We start from the raw sequence: 25,263 nt of genomic DNA on the forward strand, positions 1-25,263 counted from the left end.
ATTACTGATTTTTTTTTCTGGGTGCATCCTGAAAGGATGATGTTCTAAAGATCATGACAGTGCAGAAGCAGATTTTTGGCTGGCCAACAGAGCAGGTTCAAGGGTTTTGTCTCTACTGGGGACTACAATGGTCATGTTGGTCTTGGTAACCACTCTCTTCTGAGGAGCCATCATCTTGGCCAAGTTTTCCATTGTCCCTGTGCAGAGAGGCTACTGGGGGAACAAGATTGTCAAGCCCCATACTGTTAAGTGCAAAGTGACTGTGGATCTCTGTTGGTGCATCTCATCCCTGACCTCAGAGCCATTGGCATACTCACTGAACGATGCCTAAGAACGTACTGATGATGACTGGTGTGGATGAATGCAGCACATCAACCAGGGGCTGCACTGACATCCTGGACAACATTGCCAAGATTGCATTTGACGCTAAGACCTACAGATACCTGACCCATGCCCTGAATAACAGGCAGAGAGATCGTATTTTAGAACTTGGCTTGACTGAATGTCTGCATTTGCATGGATATTGGACTGGATAGGTGTTGAGTCACTGTAATTCATAAATTTTCTGGTATTGGCTTGATGATAGGTTCTCAGGAGAGCAGGAAACAGAGGTAGTTTCATGAGATTCCACACATGTGACTAGAATACATTGGCAATTGAACACCATGGGTCCTTTACGACTGTGTCACCTCTCGTCTTAATATGGAAGTTCTGATGAAATCTGAAATGATCCCCAATGGTACACATGCTTGTTGACACAGGATGGAACTCAAACTGTTCAGGAGGAGATTGTCTCTGGGGAATTTATGCCATGGACATGAAATAATGGCACCTGAGGCTGTAGATCATAATACAACATATTTTCTGACCTGTGTTGACAAAAAAATGTTACAGATATCAGATGCAGATCCTGAGGCCAGAATTTTCCAGGTGTATCCAGGGAGCATGACACAGAATGGGCAAAAGGAAACTGAGGTGTATATATGTGCTCCCAAGTCTGCAATAGCAATAAAACAGGCGCATTGACATAAATGAATGTGTGATGTTTGTCTGTATGAGAAATGGGTGTCATATCCGCTCAAGTCATAGATCCTGGTAGACATGAAGAAGCTGTGTGTTTTTCTTATTTCCTTCTTGCTCCTGAAGTTCTCTCTCATCTTATGTGGTTTTACAGAAACTAGATGCTTTTGGAGAATAAAGAGCAATGAAGAGAATGACAGAGATTTGCGAACTGACTGTGGTTTTGCTCTTTTCATGACTCCAGGACATGTAGATGAAGATTTTTATAATGGTTTAATTGATTTTGGGTAAGTCATTAGCTTCTTCATATCCTGCATAAATGTTATGAATTAGAACTCTGTGGCTGGCTACTTTCTTCTGTAACATTGGGAGCTACAGAAAATTTTCTCCTTTATTGATCATTATTTTAATATTTTCTAATGCATTTCATTGCAGTGCAATTCTCTTATATTCCAATTCACTATTCTGGAAGGTTAGAGAGACAGGTTTTTCTTTCTTGTCTCCTCAGGGATCTCTTTATGTTGAAAGTTCACATTGCACAGGGTCTCTGACATGATATGAAACACAATGCACACAACCGGAATGGGTTCAGTATGAAGAGGCTACATTATAGTGTCTCTTCAAGTGGCGACAAGGGTTCCCACATCAGCAAGTATTCCTCAAGGCCTTCACAAAGAGGTTACTCAATTTTGGTCTCTAACAATAGAACACATTTTCATACATAGAAAGAAAAGAGGGTGACAAGCATATGTTTACATGTTGAATTTTACATACATACTTGTGAATAGTCATAGACATTGCTTTAAAAATAGTCTCTATAACAACACTTAATGTCATTCACGAGCTGATAATGAGTATGGAAAAAATAAAACTAAAAGCTGTGAGATTCTATGTCAACATAGTTTTATTTTGCTTCACTTGTGCATATGCTGAATCACAGATTTGAGGTATTGTTAACATCAGATAGGTGATTAAAATCTCTTTTAATTAGTGAGTAAATACAACATTAAGGAAATTATAGGAGAACTAGTGTACTCTCCTTGGCATAGGAAATATTCTCAATTTGTCTACAAAGTTCTCAGATCCTGAATGTTAGATTTGTTTGTTTGTGTGTGTGTTTGTTTGTTTGTTTTTCTCATTTTTTTATTTTACAATACTATTCAGTTCTACATAATAGCCACAGATTCCCTTGTTCTCTCCCTTCCTGCCCCCCTCCCCTTCCCCCAGCACACCCCCCATTCCCACCTCCTCCAGATCAAGGTCTCCCTCGAGAACTGGGATCGACCTGATAGACTCAGTCCAGGCAGGTCCAGTCCCCTCCTCCCAGATTGAGCCAAGCGTCCCTGCATAAGTCCCAGGTTTCAAACAGCTAACTCATGCAACGAGCCCAGGACCTGGTACCACTGCCTAGGTGCCTCCCAAACAGATCAAGCCAATCGACTGTCTCACCTATTCAGAGGACCTGATCCAGTTGGGGGCCCCTCAGCCTTTGGTTCATAGTTCATGTGTTTCCATTCATTTGGTTATTTGTCCCTGTGCTTTATCCAACCTTGGTTTCAACAATTCTCGCTCATATAAACCCTCCTCTTTCTCACTAATTAGACTCCCAGCGCTCCACCAGGGGCCTAGCCATGGATGTCTGCATCCAGATTCCTCAGTCTTTGGATGGGGTTTATGGCACAACTATTAGGGTGTTTGGCCATCCCATCACCAAAGTAGGTCAGTCCCAGCTGTCTCTCAACCATTGCCATCAGTCTTTTGTGGGGGTATCTTTGTGGATTTCTGTGGACCTCTTTAGCTCTTTGTTTCTTCCTTTTCTCATGTGGTCTTCATTTACCATGGTCTCCTATTCCTTGTTCTCCCTCTCTTTTCTTGATCCAGCTAGGATCTCCAGCTCTCTTTCCCTCGACCCTCGCCCTTCATTGCTTCCACTCATGTCCAGGCTGTTCATGTAGATCTCATCCATTTCTCCGTGTCTTTCTTGGGGTCCCGTTTTCCAGGTAGCCTCACTGGTGATGTGAGTAGCAGTCCGGTCATCCTTGTTCCACATCTAGCATCTTCCTATGAGTGAGTACATACCATATTTGTCTTTCTGAGTCTGGGTTACCTCACTCAGGATGATTTTTTTTCTAGATCCATCCATTTGCCTGCAAACCTCATGATGTCATTGTTTTTCTCTGCTGAGTAGTATTCCATTCTATTCACTTTACATACCAACCACAGATCCCACCTCTTCCCTCTTCCCACCCCCCAGTCTTCCCTTCCAAGCCACTCCCCATCCCCACATTTTCCAAATCAAAGTCTCCCATAGGGAGTCAGCAGAGCCTGGCACACTCAGCTGAGGCAGGTCTAAGCTCCTCTCCACTGCACCAAGGCTGTGCAAGGTGTCAAACCATAGGCACTGGACTCTGAAAAGCCTGCCATGCACCATAGACAGATCCCAATCCCCCTGCCTGGGTGTCCCCTAAACAATATGAGCTAAACAACTGTCTCCCATATCCAGAGGGCCTAGTCTAGTCCTATGGGGGCTCTAAACCTATAGTCCACCGTTCATGGGTTTCCACTAGTGTGGCTGGTCATCTCTGTACATTTTCTCATCATGATCTCAACATTCCCTGCCCACAGAATCCCTCCTCTCTCTCATTGATTGGATTCCCAGAGCTCAGCCTGGCACCTGGCCATGGATCTCTGCATCTGCTTCCATCAGTCATTGGATAAAGGCTCTATGATGACAGTTAGGGTATTCACTAGACTGGTCACCAGAGTAAACCAGTCCAGGTACCCTCTCAATCATTGCCAGTAGTCCAAGGTGGGGTCATCTTTGTGGATTCCTGAGAGCTTCCCAGGCACCCTGCCTTTTCCTATTCCCATGATGTCTTTATTTATCATGGTATCTCTTTCCTTGCTCTCCCACTGTCCCTGTTCCAGCTCGACCCTCCCATCCCCTTATGTTCTTATCCCCCATTCTTTTCCCTCCTTTACTCACACACACACACACACACACACACACACACACACACACACACACTCCCAGTTTGCTCATATAGATTTCCTCTGTTTCTCCTTCCTGGGCTATCTATGCATCTCTCTTAGGGTCCCTCCTTGTTAGCTACCTTCTCTGGAGCTGTGGGTTGTATACTAGTTATCCTTTGCTTTACATCTAGTATCCACTTATGAGTGAGTACATACTATGTTTGTCCTTCTGAGTCTGGATTACCTCACACAGGACGATATTTTCTAGTTCCATCTATTTGCCTGCAAATTTCATAATATCATCGTTTTTTTACTGCTGAATAGTACTCCATTGTGTATATGTGCCACATTTTCTTTATCCATTTTCAGTTGAGGGGCATCTAGGCTATTTCCAGGTTCTTGCTATTACAAATAATGCTGCTATGAACATAGTTGAGCATGTGTCCTTGTGGTATGATTGAGTATTCATTGAGTATATGCCCAAGAGTGTTATAGCTGGGTCTTGAGGAAGACTTATTCCCAATTTTCTGAGAAAGCACCATAGTGATTTCCAGAGTGGCTGTACAAGTTTGCATTCCCACCAACAGTGGAGGAGTGTTCCTCTTGCTCCACATCCTCTCCAACATAAGCTGTCTTTAGTGTTTTTTTTTATCTTAGCCAGTGAATGTCAGATGTTAATAGTGGTGACTACATAGTAGAGAGAGAATGGACACAGTATTGAAATTCCTCAACTCTGCAGCTATACAATGTGCCTGGACATTCTTTATCCATCTATCCATCTGCTGAGGTTCCTGTGCTTTCTATAAGCTGACTCTTAACCCACATTCACTTTTGTTTGCATTTCAGGGGAATTTTAAAGACTGTATTACAACTGTTAGCCCCAGTGTACTGTGCACACTTTGAATCCTATGGTTGCTTCACATTATTGTTTTTCAGTTTCAGGTCAGTGGGGTTTGCGTTTCTGTTGACTCATCTTTGATGTTCGACCTCATAATGGAAATTCTCATTAATGACACCTTTGAAAAGTTATTAACATGTCCTATGCTTTATTGCAAAATATATTTAAATAAGTACATACAAAAATAATATAGCATTTAGAGGCTTTCACATAATTATTTACATATAAATAGTGAATAATGATAAACATAATTAACATTTCCATCTCTATTGTGTGAAACAAAACATTTGATGAATACTTAATTATCATGTGTACTTACTGGATGCATCCTTCAAAACATATATACATTATTTGATAGTCAAGGCAGATGGCTGACATTTCCATATATTTGTCATTACTTCCTATTTATGTTGGGGGAGAGGAAAGGCTTACTTCAGCTTCCACTTTCACATCACTGTCCATCATCAGAAGGCAGTGGATACCTGAGAGCTTCCCAGGCACCCTGCCTTTTCCTATTCCCATGATGTCTTGGACTACTGTGGAGGCCATAGAGGATCCCTGCTCGCTTTCTCCCCATAACTTGCTCAGCCTGCATTCTCATACCAATCAAGGACCACTTGCCAAGATGAGGCACTCTCCACTGTGAGCTGGCCCCTCCCACATCAATCATCAATCAATAAAATGTTCTACAGCCTAGCCAATGGCCTTTCCCATGGTGGGATTTTCTTGATTAACATTCCTTCTTCCCTAGATTGTTTCTCATTAACACAAAAATTAGCTGGTACAACCGTGTTTCCCAGGATGACTATAGTCTCCTGGGACCAAGCAATCCTGCTTCAGCATTCCCAAGAAGCAGCAACTGCAAACATGTACTCCTTGCCCAATTTCCTTTTGCCTTTTTTATGCTCTATCTTACCAATTTTCAAATACTACCTGAAATCTCAAAGGTACTATAAATCTTTTTTGTGTGAAAATGCCTCAGATTTCTTTACATGTACAGTCTCAAGTTGAATTTGTTTGATCATACAAACAGTGACCACAGAGAAAGGTAGAGGTTTTTTATCCATTTAATGGCCAAATTGATTTTCCAGTGTCTTAAGTATAAAAGTTACAAAGGTTGCAGAAAGTACTTTAATTTTTGCTCTCTAAAAAAATGTATCTATAGAAAACCACAATAAGCACTATCCTGTACATTAGCCTAATTCAACACAGTCTCACTCAAAGACACTAAAGAAGATATATGATGGATTACTTCCAATATAACTGGGGGTTAAAAAGGCAAAACAGGCTGTTCTGTTTAAATTTAACTTTACCATGGATTATCTTTTTATCTCCATCTAGGTTGATTGAATGTTTTGCTGGGTGTACAATTCAGGACTGGCATCTGTGGTCCATTAGTGTCTGCAGGACATTTGTCCAGGCCCTTAAGACTTTTAATCTTTTTTGAAAAGTCAAGTGTAATTCTGGTAGTTCTGCCTTTATAACTTACTTGTTCTTTTTCTCTTGCAACTTTTAATATGATTTCTTTCTCCTGTATGCTTAGTGTTTGATAATTATGTGGTGAGGGCACTTCATTTTATGGTCCTATCTATTTAGTGTTCTATAAGCTTCTTTTGCCTTTATAGGCATGTCCTTCTTTAGGTTAGAATGATTTTCTTCTATGATTTTTTAAATCTATTTTCTGGGCCTTCGAGTTGGAATTCTTCTCCTTCTACTTCTATTATTCTTAGGTTTGGTCTGTTTTAGCATTCTTTCTTTGTTCTGTATGTCTAGTGTTTTGACTCTTACGTGGCAGGAGGACTTTCCATTTTGATTAAATCTATTTGGTGTTCTGTATGCTTTTCATACCTTTATAGGCATTTCCTCCTTTAGGTTAGGAAAGTATTCTTTTTTTTTTTTTTGGTTTTTTTTTTGGTTTTTTTATTATTATTATTATTATTATTATTATTATTATTATTATTATTATTTTACAACACCATTCAGTTCAACATAATAGCCACAGAATCCCCTGTTCTCCCCCTCTCGCCCACCCCTCCCCCCAGCCCACCCCCCATTCCCACCTCCTCCAGATCAAGGTCTCCCCCGAGGACCGGAGTTGACCTGGTAGACTCAGTCCAGGCAGGTCCATTCCCCACTCCCAGACCGAGCCAAGTGTCCCTGCATAAGTCCCAGGATTCAAACAGCCAACTCATGCAACGAGCCCAGGACCTGGCACCAATGCACAGCTGCCTCCCAAACAGATCAAGCCAAATGACTGTCTCACCCGTTCAGGTGGCCTGATCCAGTTGGGGGCCCCGCAGCCTTTGGTTCATAGATCCTGTGCTTCCATTCATTTGGTTATTTGTCCTGGTGCTTTATCCAACCTTGGCTTCAACAATTCTCGCTCATATAAACCCTCTTCTTACTCACTAATTAGACTCCCAGTGCTCCACCAGGGGCCCAGCCATGGATGTCTGCCTTCAGATTCCTCAGTCCTTGGATGGGGTTTATGGCACCACTATCTGGGTGTCTGGCCATCCCATCACCAGAGTATGTCAGTTCCTGCCGTCTCGCGACCATTGCCAGCAGTCTTTTGAGGGGGTATCTTTGTGGATCTCCGTGGGCCTCCCTAGCTCTCTGCTTCCTCCCCTTCTCACCTTCTCATGTGGTCTTCATTTACCATGGTCTCCTATTCCTTGTTCTCCCTCTCTTTTCTTGATCCAGCTAGGATCTCCCACTCTTTCCCTCGACTGTCGCCCTTCATTGTTCCCACTCATGACCAGGCTATTCATGTAGATCTCGTCCATTTCTCCGTGTCTTTTTTTGGGGTCCCGTTTTCCAGGTAGCCTCACTGGTGATGTGAGTAGCAGTCTAGTCATCCTTGTTCCATATCTAGCATCTTCCTATGAGTGAGTACATACCATATTTGTCTTTCTGAGTCTGGGTTACCTCACTCAGGATGATTTTTTCTAGATCCATCCATTTGCCTGCAAACCGTGTGATGTCATTGTTTTTCTCTGCTGAGTAGTATTCCATTGTGTATATGTGCCACAATTTATTTATCCATTCTTCAGTTGAAGGGCATCTAGGTTGTTTCCAGGTTTTGGCTATTACAAACAATGCTGATATGAACATAGCTGAGCAAGTGCTCTTGTGGTATGATTGAGCATTTCTTGGGTATATGCCCAGGAGTGGTATAGCTGGATCCTGGGGGAGATTGATTCCCAATTTTCTAAGAAAGCGCCATATTGATTTCCAAAGTGGTTGTACAAGCTTGCATTCCCACCAGCAGTGGAGGAGAGTTCCCCTAGTTCCACATCCTCTCCAGCATAAAGTGTCTTCAGTGTTTTTTATCTTAGCCACTCTGACAGGCGTAAGGTGGTATCTCAGAGTTGTCTTGATTTGCATTTCCCTGATGATTAGGGAAGTTGAGCAATTCCTTAAATGTCTTTCAGCCATTTGGGATTCCTCTGTTGAGAATTCTCTGTTTAGTTCTAAAGCCCATTTCTCAATTGGACTGTTGGTCCTTTTGATGTCTAATTTCTTGAGTTCCTTATATATTCTGGATATCAGTCCTCTGTCAGATGTGGGGTTGGTGAAGATCTTTTCCCATTCTGTAGGCTGTTGCTTTGCCTTGTTGACCGTATCCTTTGCTCTACAAAAGCTTCTCAGTTTCAAGAGGTCCCATTGATTGATTGTTTGTCTCAGTGTCTGCGCTACTGGTGTTATATTTAGGAAGTGATCTCCTATGCCAAGGCGTTCAAGACTATTTCCTACTTTTTCTTCTTGCAGGTTCAGAGTAGCTGGATTTATGTTGAGGTCTTTGATCCACTTGGACTTAAGTTTTGTGCACGGTGACAGATATGGATCTATTTGCAGCCTTCTACACGCTGATATCCAGTTATGCCAGCACCATTTGTTGAAGATGCTTTCTTTTTTCCATTGTACACTTTTGGCTTCTTTGTCAAAAATTATATGTCCATAGGTGTGTGGGTTAATGTCAGGGTCTTCAATTCGATTCCATTGGTCCACATGTCGGTTTTTATGCCAATACCAGGCTGTTTTTATTACTGTAGCTCTATAGTAGAGCTTGAAGTCGGGGATTGTGATGCCTCCAGAAGTTGTTTTATTGTACAGGTTTCTTTTAGCTATCCTGGGTTTTTTGTTTTTCCATATGAAGTTGAGTATTGTTCTTTCCAGGTCTGTGAAGAATTGTGTTGGTATTTTGATGGGGATTGCATTGAATCTGTAAATTGCTTTTGGTAAGATTGCCATTTTTACTATGTTAACCCTGCCTATCCATGAGCATGGGAGATCTTTCCATTTTCTGAGATCTTCTTCAATTTCTTTTTTCAGGGACTTAAAGTTCTTGTCATATAGGTCCTTCACTTGCTTGGTTAGTGTTACCCCAAGGTATTTTATGTCATTTTTGGCTATTGTAAAGGGTGATGTATCTCTAATTGCCTTCTCAGCTTCTTTGTCCATTGTATATAGGAGGGCTACTGATTTTTTTGAGTTGATCTTGTATCCTGCTATGTTGCTGAAGGTGTTTATAAGCTTTATCAATTCCTGGGTGGAATCTTTGGGGTCACTCAAGTATACTATCATGTCGTCTGCAAATAGGGAAAGCTTGACTTCTTCCTTTCCAATTTGAATCCCCTTAATCTCCTTATGTTGTCTTATTGCTCTGGCTAGAACTTCAAGTACTATATTGAATAAGTATGGGGAGAGTGGACAGCCTTGTCTCGTTCCTGATTTTAGTGGAATTGCTTTGAGTTTCTCTCCATTTAATTTGATGTTGGCTGTTGGTTTGCTATATATTGCCTTTATTATGTTTAGGTATGTTCCCTGTATTCCTGATCGCTCCAAGACTTTTATCATGAAGGGGTGTTGGATTTTGTCAAATGCCTTTTCTGCATCTAGTGAGATGATCATGTGGTTTTTTTCTTTGAGTTTGTTTATATGGTGTATTACATTGATGGACTTTCGTATGTTGAACCACCCTTGCATCCCTGGGATGAAGCCTACTTGATCATGGTGGATAATTGTTCTGATGTGTTCTTGGAGTCTGTTTGCCAGTATTTTATTGAGTATTTTTGCATCAATGTTCATGAGGGAGATCGGTCTGTAGTTCTCTTTCTTTGTTGCATCCTTGTTTGGTTTAGAAATCAGGGTAATTGTAGCCTCATAGAAGGAGTTTGGTAATGTTCCTTCTGTTTCTATTATGTGGAACAATTTAGAGAGTATTGGTATTAACTCTTCTTTGAAGATCTGGTAGAATTCTGCGCTGAAACCATCTGGTCCTGGGCTTTTTTTGGTTGGGAGACCTTTAATGACTGTTTCTATTTCCTTAGGGGTTATTGGACTATTTAAATAGTTTATCTGGTCTTGATTAGACTTAGGTATGTGGTATCTATCCAGAAAAATGTCCATTTCTTTTAGGTTTTCCAGTTTTGTGGAGTAGAGGTTTTTGAAATATGACCTTATAATTCTCTGGATTTCCTCAATGTCTGTTGTTATGTCCCCCTTTTCATTTCTGATTTTGTTGATTTGGATTCTCTCTCTCTGTCTTTTGGTTAGTTTGGATAAGGGCTTGTCTATCTTGTTGATTTTCTCAAAGAACCAACTCTTTGTTTCATTAATTTTTTGTATTATTCTCTTAGTTTCTAATTTATTAATTTCACCTCTCACTTTGATAATTTCCTGGTATCTATTCTTCTTGGGAGACTTTGCTTCTTCTTGTTCTAGAGCTTTCAGATGTCCTGTTAATTCACTAGTGTGCGATTTCTCCAACTTCTTTATGTGGGCATTTAGTGCTATGAATTTCCCTCTTAACACTGCTTTCATAGTGTCCCATAAGTTTGGGTATGTGGTGTCTTCATTTTCATTGATCTCTAGGAAGTCTTTAATTTCTTTCTTTATTTCTTCCTTAACCCATTGGTGATTCAGTTGAGCATTATTCAGTTTCCATGAGGCTGTAGGTTTTCTGTAGTTTTTGTTGTTGTTGAAATCTAGCTTTAAACCATGGTGATCTGATAGAACACAGGAGGTTATTCTGATTTTTTTGTATCTGTTGAGATTTGCTTTGTGGCCAAGTATGTGGTCGATTTTAGAGAAAGTTCCATGGGGTGCTGAGAAGAAAGTATATTCTTTCTTGTTAGGATGGAATGTTCTGTAGATATCTATTAGGTCCAATTGGGTCATGACATCGGTTAAGTCCTTTATTTCTCTGTTAAGTTTCGATTTGGGAGATCTGTCCAGTGGTGAAAGTGGGGTGTTGAGATCTCCCACTATTAATGTGTGGGGTTTTATATGTGGTTTAAGCTTTAGTAATGTTTCTTTTACATATGTGGGTGCCCTTGTGTTTGGGGCATATATGTTCAGAATTGAAACTTCATCTTGGTCGATCTTTCCTGTGACGAGGATGTAATGTCCTTCTTGATCTCTTTTGATTGATTTTAGTTTGAAGTCTATTTTGTTGGATATCAGGATGGCTACCCCTGCTTGTTTCTTAAGACGATTTGATTGAAAAGTCTTTTCCCAGCCTTTTATTCTTAGGTAGTGTCTATCTTTGAATTTGAGATGTGTTTCTTGTATGCAGCAGAAAGATGGGTCCTGCTTTCGTATCCATTCTGTAAGTCTATGTCTTTTTATAGGTGAATTAAGTCCGTTGATATTAAGGGATATTAATGACCAGTGATTCTTCATCTCTGTTATTTTTGGTGGTAGTGTGTGTGTACTTCTCTTCTTTGGGGTTTACTGTTGTGGCTTTATCTATTGCCTGTGTTTTCAAGTGTGTATCTGACTTCCCTCGGTTGGAATTTTCCTTCTAGTGCTTTCTGTAGGGCTGGGTTTGTGGATAGGTATTGTTTAAATCTGGCTTTGTCTTCGAATGTCTTGTTCCTTCCGTCTATGATGATTGAAAGTTTTGCTGGGTATATTAGTCTGGGCTGACATCCATGGTCTCTTAGTATCTGCATTACATCTGTCCAGGTCCTTCTGGCTTTCAAAGTCTCCATTGAGAAATCGGGTGTTATTCTGATGGGTTTACCTTTATAGGTCACTTGGCCTTTTTCCTTGGCTGCTCTTAATATTCTTTCTTTATTCTGTACATTTAGTTGTTTAATTATTATGTGTCGAGGGGACTTTTTTTGGGGGTCTAGTCTGTTTGGTGTTCTGTAAGCTTCTTGTATCTTCATAGGCATTTCCTTCTTTAAGTTGGGAAAGTTTTCTTCTATAATTTTGTTGAATATATTTTCTGTGCCTTTGAGTTGGTATTCTTCACCTTCTTCTATCCCTATAATTCGTAGGTTTGGTCTTTTTATGGTGTCCCAGATTTCTTGGACATTTTGGTTCATGACTTTGTTGGCTTTAGTGTTTCCTTCGACTGATGGAACTATTTCTTCTACTGTATCTTCAATGCCAGAAATCCTCTCTTCTTGCATTCTGTTGGTTATACTTGCATCCGAAGTTCCTGATCTTTTACTCAGGTTTTCTATTTCCAGCATTCCCTCTGTTTGTGTCTTTTTTATTTTTTCAATTTCCCTTTTCAGTTCTTGGGCTGTTTCCTTTGTTTGTTTCATTGCTTTTTCATGATTTTCTTTCAGTGCTTTATTGTTTTCTTCCAGGATTTTAATGTTTTCTTCCAGGACTTTATTGTTTTCTTGGAGGGCTTTATTGTTTTCTTCTAATTTGTTTGCCCTTTCCTCTAGTTGTTTACAGCGTTCTTCCAATTTTCTTGTCTTTTCCTCTACACAAGCCTCTACCTTCTTCATGAAGTTACTCATAAGGCCACTTTCTTCTGCTTCTTCCAATTTTTGGTGTTCAGGTCTAGATGTTGGAGGCGAGCTAGGTTCTGGTGATGCTGTATTGCTCTTCATTTTGCTGTATGTACTTCTGCTTTGACGTCTGCCCATCTCCTTGTGGTTCCTTCTTGGTCTTATCAGTGGACTTGTTTCACAAAGAGCTGACAGACTCAGGAAGACTCTCTCTCTCTTGTCCAAAAGGGAGTTCTCTTGTCCAACTCTTTGGTCCAGAAGGGAAGTCAGGGGCAAGCTCTGGTCCAGAATGGCAGTCGGGGACAGGCTGGGAGCTGGGGGCCGGTCTCTAAGTCTCAGGAAGTGGCTGGGGTCTTGGGCAGATGGGCGTGGGGGCAGGGCGCGGAGACTGCAGGGGCTGCCGGGGGCTTGGAAATGGGGATCCCTCCCGGTGGGGCTAGAAGGGGAGCTGCCCGGTGGCCAGAACCTGGTGCCAAGTTGGGCAGGCCTCTCAGGAGTGGCTGGTGGCCAGGGATGGGGTCCGGGCTGGACCCAGGCACTCACCTCTGGTCCAGAAGGGAAGTCGTCAGGGGCAGGCTGGGAAGGAAAGTATTCTTCTATGATTTTGTTGAAGATATTTTCTGGGGCTTTGAGTGGGGAATCTTAGCTTTTACTTTTCCTATTATTCTCTGGTTTGGCCTTTTCATAGTGCCCCAGATTACCTGGATCTTTCGTGTCAGAACATTTAGATTTAATAAATTCTTTGACTGCTGTATCATTCTCTTCTATCGTATCATCTAAGCTTGAGATTTTCTCTTCCATTCTGTAGTTCCTGTTCGAATACCTGTATTTTCTTTCCATCTTCAAGATTTCCTCAGTTTGTGTTTTCTTTATCGCTTCTATTTCCATTTTAATGTCTTGGGTGGTTTTATTCATCTCCTTCACGTTTGTGCTTTCCTGGATTTCTTTAAGGGATTTATTCGTTTCTTCTGTAAGGGCCTCTATCATCTTCGTACAATTGTAATTAAAGTTGTTTTCTTGAGTTTCCATGGTGTTGGAGTATCCAGGGCTTTCTGTAGTAGGATAGATGAAGTCTGGTGGTGCCATGCTGCCCTGCATGTTGTTGGTTATGCTCTTACACTGGCCTCTAGTCATCTGGGTTTTTATTATTAGTTTAAGTGTTGATTTCTGAGTTTATCTTTGTTGTATGATTTGGGGGGTGTTTACCCCATTGCTTTCTGTTTCCTCTCTTGTCTTCTGGCCTGAGTGGCCTGCAGTTCTGGAGACCAGAAAGTCTTCAAGGTCTAGTTGTGTGACTCAGCTGGGTTTTTGGTGACCTGTGCAGCATTTGGGATTTTGGGTGCTACCTTTGGGGGATTCTGGGGTTCTGGGAACTTTGTGTGGTCTCTGGGATTCTAGATAACAGTGTAGTATTTGGGGCTCCAGTTACCTGGGGTTCATAATACCAGCATGGCCTCTGGTAGAGTGGTTGTCCTCTGCCAGAGTTATAAGCAGGGATATGGAACCAGGGGAGGCAGTGCTATTGGAGATAATTGAATTTTAAGGGGTATTAGTGGTTGGTTGTTTGGTTGGTTGGTAGTATCTTTTCTGGGGTTCCTGTTACCTGCATAGCCTCAGTAGAACCATAGAGTATTCTACCATGGTTCTATGTTGGGATATGGAGCCCAGGAAAAGGGGTGCTGTTGCACACTGATGAGGTGAATTGTACTGGCATGGCCTCTGGTAGAGCTGGAGTATTGTGGGGCTCCTAGTGTATATTGGTCTCCATAGAGAGGGAGACTTCTGCTGGATTGTGAGCCAGAATAATGAGTCCATGTGAGGGTGTGCTGTCGGGACTGGGATTTCTAGTACCAGTGTAGCCTAGGGTAAAGAAGGAGTATTCTAGTGGAGATTTGTGGCCAACATCTACTGAATGATTTTTGCTATACTCAATATGATCAAGATACTTTATATGAATAAATGAAAATGTTAATTAATAAAAATCTGTTAAATTTCAATTCTTTAATAATTATCCTTTAACAATTAAAAGATACAATGTCATTGATTAGCTATATTGTTCAAGTAATGGGTTTTTTTCATGTTTCTTTAAAATGAGAATCCCTAGGCAAATATATAGCTGAATGAATGCTAGGGCTATGTTCTAGTTCATATATGGCATTCAGAGATCACACAAGCTCTTTCAAGATTTCACAAAGATAAAAAGTTTTACATCAGAATTTTCTATTAAGATTAATTCTGAAAATAGTTTCAGTTTTAAAGTTCTCTTATTTCATGTCCTGCATTAGAAAAGAGAATCAATGCTGAAATTTAGAGGGATTATATAAAAAGGCTTGCTTCAACTGTTTTGAAATTTTCATGTTTGCAGCATCCTCCATGATGCTCATGTGTCTTCTTTTAGAATACCAACATCAAAATATGAGTTTTTTCTGGTATTGTTTTTTGCTACTGATGAGATCAACAGGAACCCTTTTATTTTACCCAACATGTCTCTGACATTTTCCTTTGCTGTTGGCATGTGTTTTGATACATTGGAAATAATTGATGAACTAAATTCACAACAAAACAATACCTCAAGATTTCTTAATTATGACTGTGGAATGTATGATTGTGATGCAGTACTTACAGGACCATCATGGACTACATCTTTAAAACTGGCAATCTATATCAAGGCTCCAAAGGTGAGGCAGTGTTGTAAAAGGGGAGGTAATAGCTTATCTATGCCAATTCTAAGTTCCTACAGAGAATAAATGGGTGGCATAGGTTTGTGTGAGCTGTTCTATACATTCTAAAAGATTAAATAATCAGATATTGGTATGTCACCAGTATGTCCTTATATTACAAGAATAAATGAATGGGGGAAACATAAAAAAATTGTTGAACATTCAGACTTGTCACAAATAATCCAGAATCCAATAGGACTAATACACATTTACAGGGTAATCCTACTGTCCATTTTAGGAATTCTAAAGGTGAGAAACACAACTCATATCTAAGAATGAATTTCCTGCCAATTATATTCCTCACATGGCTTCCTTTGTTTTTCATCCTTCAGATTTTCTTTGGACCATTTCATCCTATCCTGAGTGACAATATCCATTTATCCTATGTCTACCAGATAGCACAGAAGGATACATGTTTGCCCCATGCCATGGTCTCTTTGATGCTTTATTTCACATGGACCTGGATAGGGATGGTCATCTCAGATGATGACCAAGGAATTCAGTTTCTCTCAAACTTTAGAGAAGAGATGCAAAGAAATGGAGTCTGTTTAGCTTTTGTGAATGTGATCCCAGATAACATACAGTTATACATGACAAGGGCTGGAATATATGACAAACAAATCATGACATCATCAGCAAAGGTTGCTATCATTTATGGAGAAATGAACTCTACCCTAGAAATCAGCTTCAGAAGATGGGGATGTTTAGGTGTACAGAGAATCTGGGTCACCACCTCACAATGGGATATCACCACATGTAAGAGAGATTTCAGCCTTGATCTCTTCCATGGGACTGTCACTTTTGCACACCACCATGGCAAGGTTTCTAAATTTAAGAATTTTATGCAAACAATGAACACTTCCAAATATCCAGTAGACATTTCACAGATGAGAATAAAATGGAATTATTTTAATTGTTCAGTCTCCAAGACCAACTATAGCACAAGGAATCATTTTTCATTCAACATTACACTGGAGTGGTTATCACAACACAGATTTGACATGGACCTGAGTGAAGAAGGTTACAATTTATACAATGCTGTATATGCTGTGGCCTACACCTACCATGAAATCATTCTCCAGCAAGTAGAATCTCAGCAAATAGCTGAACTCAAAGGTTTATCCTATGACTGTCATCAGGTAAAGCATCTCACTTTTCATCATGCTTAAGTCATGATATTGTTTGTTAAATGGCTCCACAAATGTTCATATGTATTTGTCAGAGACTTTCATTCAAAAGATGTGTGTTCCTCAAAACTCCCTAATATGAATCTTTTATGTGGGTCAATAGACTGCACAAAATTAACATTCAATAGATGACAACATTATGTATGAAAATCAGTTATTTTTGTGAGAATGAATCTCAACATTTTGCCAAATGAGTTCACTATTGGAAAATAAAATCCTCAAGAGAACACTCAAAGAAAATTTCTTTCTCAAGAAATAAAATATGTGTTGATCAATGTCATGAATAATTATTTATATGAAATATCAATTAATTATGGAGACAAAAATAAGGACTGCATGTTCTTATTAAATTTATTTTTATTTAATATATGTATACTGTATTTACATTATACACACTCTTTCTCTTCCTTTCAAAAACTTCCAGGCTTCTCACTCCTTCTTAATTTTCTGATTTCTCTTTTATTAATATAACTTTTGCTAAACACACACACACTTATGTAAAAACATCCATTTTGACAGTTTTCATACAAGGAATGAGTGTTCAGATCTCTTTCACTATGTTTCTCATTATTTGGTAAGTATTTCTTCTATTTCCACCATAAAAAATGGATGTGAAAATTTAATTATCCACGAGATATCTTGTATTTCAGTAGATAGCATATCTTCAATATACTTGTCTTTTCTGGAAGACATTTTAAAATTAGGGTCATTCACAATGTCACTTTGTCTTACTTCTAATCTTCTAATGATACACCTCACTTAGATGGCTTCTTTGCTGAAGAGCAGGGTATTTACTAACCCTATTGGAGAGCTGGTGAACATGAATCCAAGAGAAAAACTATGTGCAGAGTATGACATTTACAACATTTGGAATTTCCCACAAGGCTTTGGATTAAAGGTGAAAATAGGAGGTTATTCCCCTTATTTCCCACAGAACCAACAACTGCACATTTCTGAAGATTTAGAGTGGGCCATGGGAGCAACACCGGTGTGTACACCATAATTTTCATTCTATTCAGTACATCTGTGTTATAAATATTTGTGGCATCAGAGTGATGACTTAGTGGTTAACAACAATCACAACTCTTGGGAAGGACCCAAGCTCAGTTCACACAGCACCTGTGTTTGATGGTTCACAACTTCCTGTAAGTCCACATGCCTCTGGCTTCCATGGACACTTAAGGATGCATTACAATTCACCCTACTCCACAGAAACACATATACAAAATAAAAATATAACTATTTAGACTATGAAATTCTTTAAACTAGGTACAAACCATGAAATTGTGTGATTCTATGTGAACATCTTTATAGCCTAATCAAGGATACCATGCAATTGACTCCAGAAACATTTCTCTATATCCTAAACTTTCTTGTTAACCTAAAAATTTTTAAGTCTGAGAGTCTCCTACAACGTACTTTGTTCATATTCATCCTATAATTCTTCATTGTTCCATGCTTCTTTTCCTCCCACCCAACTCATTATCCTTGCTTTTGAGTTTTAAAACCTTCAAGAACAATCAATTTAGGAAGGAACAATTTATAACATCTAAACAAAAACTTTGTACATACAATATCACATAATGTATTAAATATTGTATGGCCTTCATTTCCAGTGCACGTTTATATAAAAGGCTCAGATACCTGATTTTGACAAATAATGCATGATAGAAGAATATGTGTAACCTGTGTCTGTTACCAACTCATATTTCATTTGCTTCAGGTTCCCACTTCTACATGCAGTATGACATGCACTCCTGGATTCAGGAAATTTCATCAGGAACAAACAGCAGACTGCTGCTTTGACTGTGCCTGGTGCCCAGAGAATGAGATTTCCAATGAGACAGGTATGTGTTTGTGTATAGAAGAAATTGCTGAAACTGAATATCTTCTTTTTTCAAAATTAAAAAGGGCCTTGAAGGAAACTGAAGACACAAAATATGAGATTTTAATTTAATTATTTTAGTGATATCAAGCATATTATGAACCCTGGAATAAACATGCACCATCTTCCTTAAACCACACATCTTGCTCACATTATGATGGTCACAGATTTTATATTTTCCAAAGAATGTTTAATTAAAAACAAAACATTTTTGTAACATATTCTACAAGAAAATTTTGCACATTGTATTGCTATCCACATATCTAATCTTCCTTAACCCCTGTACAAATTGAATTTATGACAAGATCAGTCCACAATCATGTCCTCCTGGCACACAGCTTGGAGCCTGAAAAAAAGTTTCAGGCTCTTATCGTTGTTAATGAAATATGTTTAAGATCTTCTTTAAGATCACCAGCTTTCTATTTTTATGATTCACTTTACTGCTTAAGCTGTTTCTTTACTTCCTTTTCACATGTTAGAAACTTAGTTCAGTGGGTTCTTGCCCTGAGGTTGCCACTTCTTTTATGCCATTTAATATCAATAAGAACACATCTTTTAAACTTTTCAAACAGTGCTGCTACCTAGTGACCAAGATTTCCAATCTGTGAGCAATTAGGGACAATTCTCACTCTAACCACCACGTGTGCGCAGCCCACAGATCTATGTCTAATAAATTGAAAGTTTGAGGGAAATAACTAATCTCAGCTGTTCCATATTACCATTTATAATACACATAGAAACCAAGTATTTTCCTTATTTTTAAAAATTACATGAATATGTAAGTTAATAAACAAGAGTAAGTAATGTCTTAGCTGCCTCTATGAAGAAGTTGGTGTGCGTCATCACCAGGGAGGGATTGCTACAGAGCAGCCTGACTTCACTGCTCCCTACAGGAACAATGAAGGAAATTATTGCTCAACACCAAAATGATTATTGAGGTATCTTCTTATTAATACAGATACTAAATGATTAATTATATAATGATGAGATGTGATGAGGGTTTGTTGTTTATGTCCTTCTGCAGATATGGAACAGTGTGTGAGCTGTCCAGAAGACCAGTATTCAAACACAGAACACACACACTGCCTGCAAAGACATGTCTCCTTTCTATCTTATGAAGACCCATTGGGAATGACACTGGCCTGCATGTCCCTGTGTTTCTCTGCCCTCACAGCTCTTGTTCTTGGTGCTTTTGTAAAGTACAATGACACTGCTATTGTAAAAGCCAATAATCAAATTCTCAGCTACATCTTACTGATCTCCATCACCTTCTGCTTCCTCTGCTCATTGCTCTTCATTGGGCATCCCAACATAGTAACTTGCACTCTGCAGCAGACCACATTTGGAGTCTTTTTCACAGTGGCTGTGTCTACTGTCTTGGCCAAGACTATTACTGTGGTCCTGGCCTTCAAGCTCACTGCTCCAGGAGGAAGGATGAGAGGGATGCTGGTATCAGGGGCACCTAACTTTGTCATTCCCATCTGTACCTTGGTCCAATTTGTTCTCTGTGGAATCTGGCTGGTCACATCCCCTCCCTTTATTGATACAGATACACACTCTGAACGTGGGCAGATCATTATTGTGTGCAACAAAGGCTCGGTCATTGCATTCCATTTTGTCCTGGGATACCTTGGCTCCTTGGCTCTGGGAAGCTTCACTGTGGCCTTTTTGGCCAGGAATCTTCCTGACAGATTCAATGAAGCCAAATTCCTGACTTTCAGCATGCTGGTGTTCTGCAGTGTCTGGGTCACCTTCCTTCCTGTCTACCACAGCACAAAGGGGAAGGTTATGGTGGCTGTGGAGGTCTTTTCTATCTTGGCCTCCAGTGCAGGTCTGTTAGGGTGCATCTTTGTCCCAAAATGTTATGTTATTTTAATAAGACCAGATTCAAATTCTCTTCAGAAGTACAGGGATAAATCTCTTCATTGAACCCTTTATAGTTTTAAACGTTTAGATGATACTTAAAATATCTTTATTCCCCTCCTTTCCTGGTGATAAACACCTCTTCCTTTCCCAGCATAAATCATTTGCTACCAGTTCTCTGAGTAAGCTTTAGGCCTTTTGATCTTTTTTCCCATCTCCTTTATCAAGTTTGATAATTTCATCCGTGTTTACCTTACATTTAGTGGTCATATAGGTGAGACTTTCTGAAATACCTTTTATTGTTCATAGAAGACATATTCTCACAGGAAACACCCCATCTTCTGCCTCTCAAAATCTTTCCTTCGTCCTTCAGTATCCCCTGAGCCTTAGGTGTGGAGGGATGGTTTGTTGATAGATCGATTGGTTCTAAATTTTCACGTTAAACTGCAGGAATCATTAATAAATGGACCCCAGTTAGTCTTTATTCCCACCTACTTTTCCTATGGTAGCATGCAGAGTACTCTTCTAGCACCTTGAATGCTAGTCAGTATAGGAAAGGTTTCTAGTTGGGCACCAGCTCGACTTTTCCATATTTGATGACATAAATAGGTGTTGTCCCCTAGAATATCACCTCAGCACCAGGTTATATAGATCAATTCCAAAACTCAAGCCACAGGGATCTATGCAGAAAAATAAGTAGAAAAGTTGTAAGGGACAGAAAAATATAGTGGATGATTTCATGGATGCATTATCATCCAGAAACAAAAAGGACTGGCAATCATATGAACTCAAAAGACTTTGGAAGCATGCATAAGACTGGCAGGCACAGAACAAATTATAAAATATCCCAATATTAACAAATGGACATGGATTTAAATCCCATCCCAAAACAAGAAGTATTTTGCAATTCATGCCTGTTTCAAAAAAGAAATCTCCAGTGGAGTTTCAATGGTTATGTCAACCAAACTCCAGGAAATGGCCTGCTTTGTGTTGTAGATGACCAGCACAAGACAAATTTCGTGTGTTTTTCTTTGTGTGTGTGTTGGGCATGGGGCTTTCTGATTATTTTGTTTTATTTAGGCATTGTTTTTCTTATATTTTTGTTTATTTGTTATAATTTCCATTTATGCTTTATTTTGTCTAAGAAAAAGAAGAAAAAACATGAAATTGGATGAATAGATAGGTGAGGAGGATCGAGAAGGCATTTACAGAGGGGAAAATATGATCAAAATGTATTATTTGGAAAAAGTTTTAATCAAAAGTAAAATTAGAAATACATATATAATATATCTAATTACATATGTATTCACATATAAATATTAAATGAATCTGCACTTCATGGGTTGATAACAGTTCCCCAAGATACACAGACAGTCTTAACAGAACCTCAGTATCAGGCATGAAAAACTGTTCCTCAAGACATTTGTCAGAGGAATCCAAAAGACTCTCAAAACTATATAAGCTATGGGCACTCATTTTGTTGCCTCCCAGACATTAAAGACGTTCCCTGTTGCTGAAGACACCACACACTTCAGAAATGGACATGGAAGTACTGAGATGGAATTGACTGGCAAGCTTCCTCCCTGAGGACTAGCTTTCAGAGTGTCTGAAGATGCTAAAAACTTCCAAGAGAGAAAAGCAATTCTAAGTTCTACTCAGCTGAAAAATAAACCACCATAAAGACTATGATGGCAAAATATATTCAAAAGTGATATTGTGGCAAATATATATTTGGAGTAACCAACACCTGATTATTTGTCCTCAAGGCATTCAACAATAGGAATTTATGTTTGTTACTGTAAATTTAGACAACTACATATGATTAGTGATGTCTTGGACTCTAAGGGAGAGTCAATTATTGCTACTTTCTGAACAAATATAATATTGGTAATCTATTCTTATATCCCCAAATAAGCATAGTCCTGGCCACTCATGACAAAGCTTCTTTTCAACACACTGAGTCCAAAGCAGAAACATCCAACTTGTCGTGGTATGTCCAACCAAATTTGATATATGTACAACATGACCCCTCCATTCAGAGCACAAGGAACATCATGGAAAGGGGTTGAAAGACAGTAAGACCTAGAAGACTAGGGTGCCTACTGAAAGAGAGTACCTTCTCTATAACAGTGAAGCTGCACCTATGATATCTTAAAAAGCTGGTCACCTAAATATGAACTACATACAGTGTCATCACCAGTAGACATGTCAAAGATATGGGGAAATCTCCTATATGTCCACACCCCTAGATGGAGAACTACAGGCAATCAATGGGTGCTGAGAGATGGAGACTTAATTGTCTCTAGGGATGACCCCAAGCGAACAACAATAAATGTACTCACCAGTTGTCTGTGTCTCTCTGTGTGTTGGTGTATACATCTCTATCTTTCTGTGTGTATATAAAAAATAATTTTAAAGAGAATTCATGAATTTTAGTTGGAAGGTGGGAACATGAGATGGGGTACAGGGAGAGCATGTGGTGGAAATAATGTAAATGCAGTTCTTATGAATGAAATTATCAACAAGTAACTGTAAAAAAATCAAATCCCACAAAATACATTGTATAAAATATCCAAAGATATAATATAATATATTTCTAAAAAGTGCTCAACCATGAGGGAAATGCAAATTAAAACTCTATTAGATCACTATGTCACACAACAAGAAAAGTCTTCATCAGGAACACAAATTTCCAACAAGGTGAGTTGGAAGTCAGAAAGATCTCTTACACAGTACTGAAAGGAATGAATACTAGTGCAGCCAATTTTGGAAATCAGTCTGGAAGTTTCTTACAGGACTAGGACTGGAACTGAATATGTCCTAGCTATATACCCCTGGGAATATAACCAATGCATTCTTTTTTCTATACAGAAGTATGCACATGCACCTTCATTGTTGCTCTACTCATCATTACTAAGACATCAATTATCCTGGATGCACAGAAGAAATATGTGGTTCTTGTACACAATAGACTATTATTCAGAAAAAAAATGATTAATAGTATGAAATGTCCAGATAAGTTGGTAGAACTGAAAAAAACTATACTCAGTGAGATAAGTAAGATTCAAAAACATCTGGCTTCTTTTCTATGGGACCCTGCCTGCAAATCTTTCATGAGTAGGTACTTACCTTTATTTTTATTTACAATAGAATCTGCTCTCATACAACACATACCAACCACAGTTTCCATCCCTCCACTCCTCCAAAACCCCCATACACACACCACTCCTCTACCTTAGATCTATTCCCCCTCTGTTTCTCTTAAGAAAAGTGCAGGCCTCCAGGAGACAACAACCAAGCATAGCAAAACAAGATACAATAAGACAAAGCAAAAGCTCTCATATTAAGGCTGGACAAGGCCACTCATTAGGAGGAGAAAAGTCCCAAGATCAACTAAAAGAGTCATAGATAATGGAGCCCACTTGATACAAAGTAATTTAAAAAAAGCACCCAGTGAAATGGAGACCAGGTTAAGGAAATGGGGGCATCATAGTATAGCTAAAATGAAAGTATATAGGTACAATACTTGGGGTGTAAAAGCTTAAAAAGAGAAAATACAGAAGTATGAGGAAAGCAAGAGTTTGCAGGAGGGATAGGAAAGAATGTGGAAGCCTTTTAAATGCAAACCAATCACAAAATGGAGAGGTAGTAGAACACACTTGAAATCAATTTACAATTGTAAAAGTGTTTTGAACTTGCCCCTGTGAAATATTACCCACTGACTCTTCATTAAGTGTGTTTGATGGTGGCATTAAGTCCATAGATTTGCTGAGCAGCTATCTGCACCATGACTAATCAGAGACATTTCAACTCTTCCAACTGAAAATGCATGCTCAACAAAAGTATCTACCAATTCATGCTGCAGAAAGCTCGCCACTCCTGACCCTTGCTTGTGAACAGGAACAGTAGTTTTGGGTCTTTAATGTTCACAACTTTAAATTAGATGTTTTCTGGTTCCTATTAATGCAACTGTACACTAGTGATTTCTCAAGCTGTGACCTTGAGAAAACCCCTATTTCCAATGGTTTTAGGAACTGAGATACCATTCAGTAGCCTAATTACAGTTATTAAGTATCAAGGAACATAAATTTCTGATTGGGGTCCTAAAACCATTGGAAATATGGGTTTTCTGATGGTCATGACCCACGGGTTGTTGAGAAACAAATGTTTCTTGATAGGTTTCATGAAAAGTCATTGTCATTAGACTCTAGAATTTGGAACTTATACTATGACTAGGTCCTTGTTAAGTGACTTATAAGGAACTAATAGTAGATGTTTCCAGACTTTGACTCACAAGGTATTTATTGACACTACTTCACCCCATTGCTATAATGCAAAAGCAGCCATAAGAATGGATATGCAAGGAATATAGCTCTCATCCAATTAAGCTTGAATATCGACAGTGGCTTCTGGATTTGAACAACATAAAATATTAACAATTAACATTTTGTTATGCACACAGATATTAACATAAGTGTCTTATAGTACAATTTGAACTGTGTGATTTACATCAACATAGTATATGCTTTATATGTAGGAGGAATTATTAGTCTCACATAACAAAGCAAAATGTTGACTAATCAGAATTGTCAGGATATAGTACATGCATGCTTTGAAATATCACTCTGTGAGTTATAAATATGCTGCTATCCAATGTGCCTGGGACATCTTTTTCCATCTACAGATGTTTCCTGTGCTTTGCTTATTCCCTTACTCTTATCCCAACTTTCATTTCAAATACATCTTTTGTGGACTTTACAGAATATGTTTGGCAACTGTTAGCAACAGTGCACTACACACTTTGATTCTGATAAATGTTTCTTTGTATTATTTCTGAGTTTTGTGACAGCAGAGTTTGCATCTCTACTGGCTCACTTTGATCCTCCACCTCTTGAGGGGAATAATAGAAATTCAAATTAATGACAATTTCATAATCTGTAATGAGTATTATTCATTAGAG

The 25,263-nt window shown here is 39.1% G+C and overlaps 2 protein-coding genes across 10 annotated transcripts in view; one reads left to right on the forward strand and one right to left on the reverse strand.

The window, feature by feature from the left end:
• The window catches only part of LOC102922927 (vomeronasal type-2 receptor 116-like), a 181,590-nt gene that overhangs the window by 68,878 nt on the left and 87,449 nt on the right, over window positions 1–25,263 (reverse strand). Inside the window, exons 5-6 of one of the 3 annotated variants that reach the window (XR_013047375.1) lie at window positions 22,646–22,692; window positions 20,585–20,747 (exon numbers count right to left, since the gene is read on the reverse strand). The exons of the other annotated variants lie outside the window; for them this stretch is intronic. The gene's annotated coding sequence lies outside the window, so the exon portion shown is untranslated. Of the gene's footprint in view, window positions 1–20,584; window positions 20,748–22,645; window positions 22,693–25,263 lie in introns of those variants that run through there. 3 annotated transcript variants of the gene reach the window in all.
• On the forward strand, window positions 1,102–20,369 carry LOC102922620 (vomeronasal type-2 receptor 116-like). Of its 7 annotated transcripts, XM_042267015.2 has the most exons (8): window positions 1,102–1,291; window positions 14,894–14,906; window positions 15,047–15,326; window positions 15,701–16,507; window positions 17,319–17,543; window positions 18,279–18,402; window positions 18,933–18,935; window positions 19,465–20,369. In XM_042267015.2, exons 1-8 carry the CDS (start codon window positions 1,102–1,104, stop codon window positions 20,367–20,369), a joined length of 2,547 nt encoding a protein of 848 aa, XP_042122949.2. The 7 variants fall into 7 exon arrangements, with proteins under 7 accessions (XP_042122949.2, XP_015864591.2, XP_042122948.2 ...); XM_016009105.3 differs by lacking the exon at window positions 14,894–14,906 and having other exon boundaries at window positions 1,102–1,307; XM_042267014.2 differs by lacking the exon at window positions 18,933–18,935.

This window comes from Peromyscus maniculatus, chromosome 22 (genome assembly GCF_049852395.1).
Source record: "Peromyscus maniculatus bairdii isolate BWxNUB_F1_BW_parent chromosome 22, HU_Pman_BW_mat_3.1, whole genome shotgun sequence".
Classification (NCBI taxonomy): Eukaryota; Metazoa; Chordata; class Mammalia; order Rodentia; family Cricetidae; genus Peromyscus; species Peromyscus maniculatus.

Bases quoted from the DNA above. Each gene is read 5' to 3' on its own strand.
- LOC102922620 (XM_016009105.3), top strand. From the start codon at position 1,102: ATGAAGAAGCTGTGTGTTTTTCTTATTTCCTTCTTGCTCCTGAAGTTC. The intron at 1,308-15,046 runs GTAAGTCATTAG...GTCTTCTTTTAG, and splicing joins AATGGTTTAATTGATTTTGG to AATACCAACATCAAAATATG. The intron at 15,327-15,700 runs GTGAGGCAGTGT...TTCATCCTTCAG, and splicing joins TCTATATCAAGGCTCCAAAG to ATTTTCTTTGGACCATTTCA.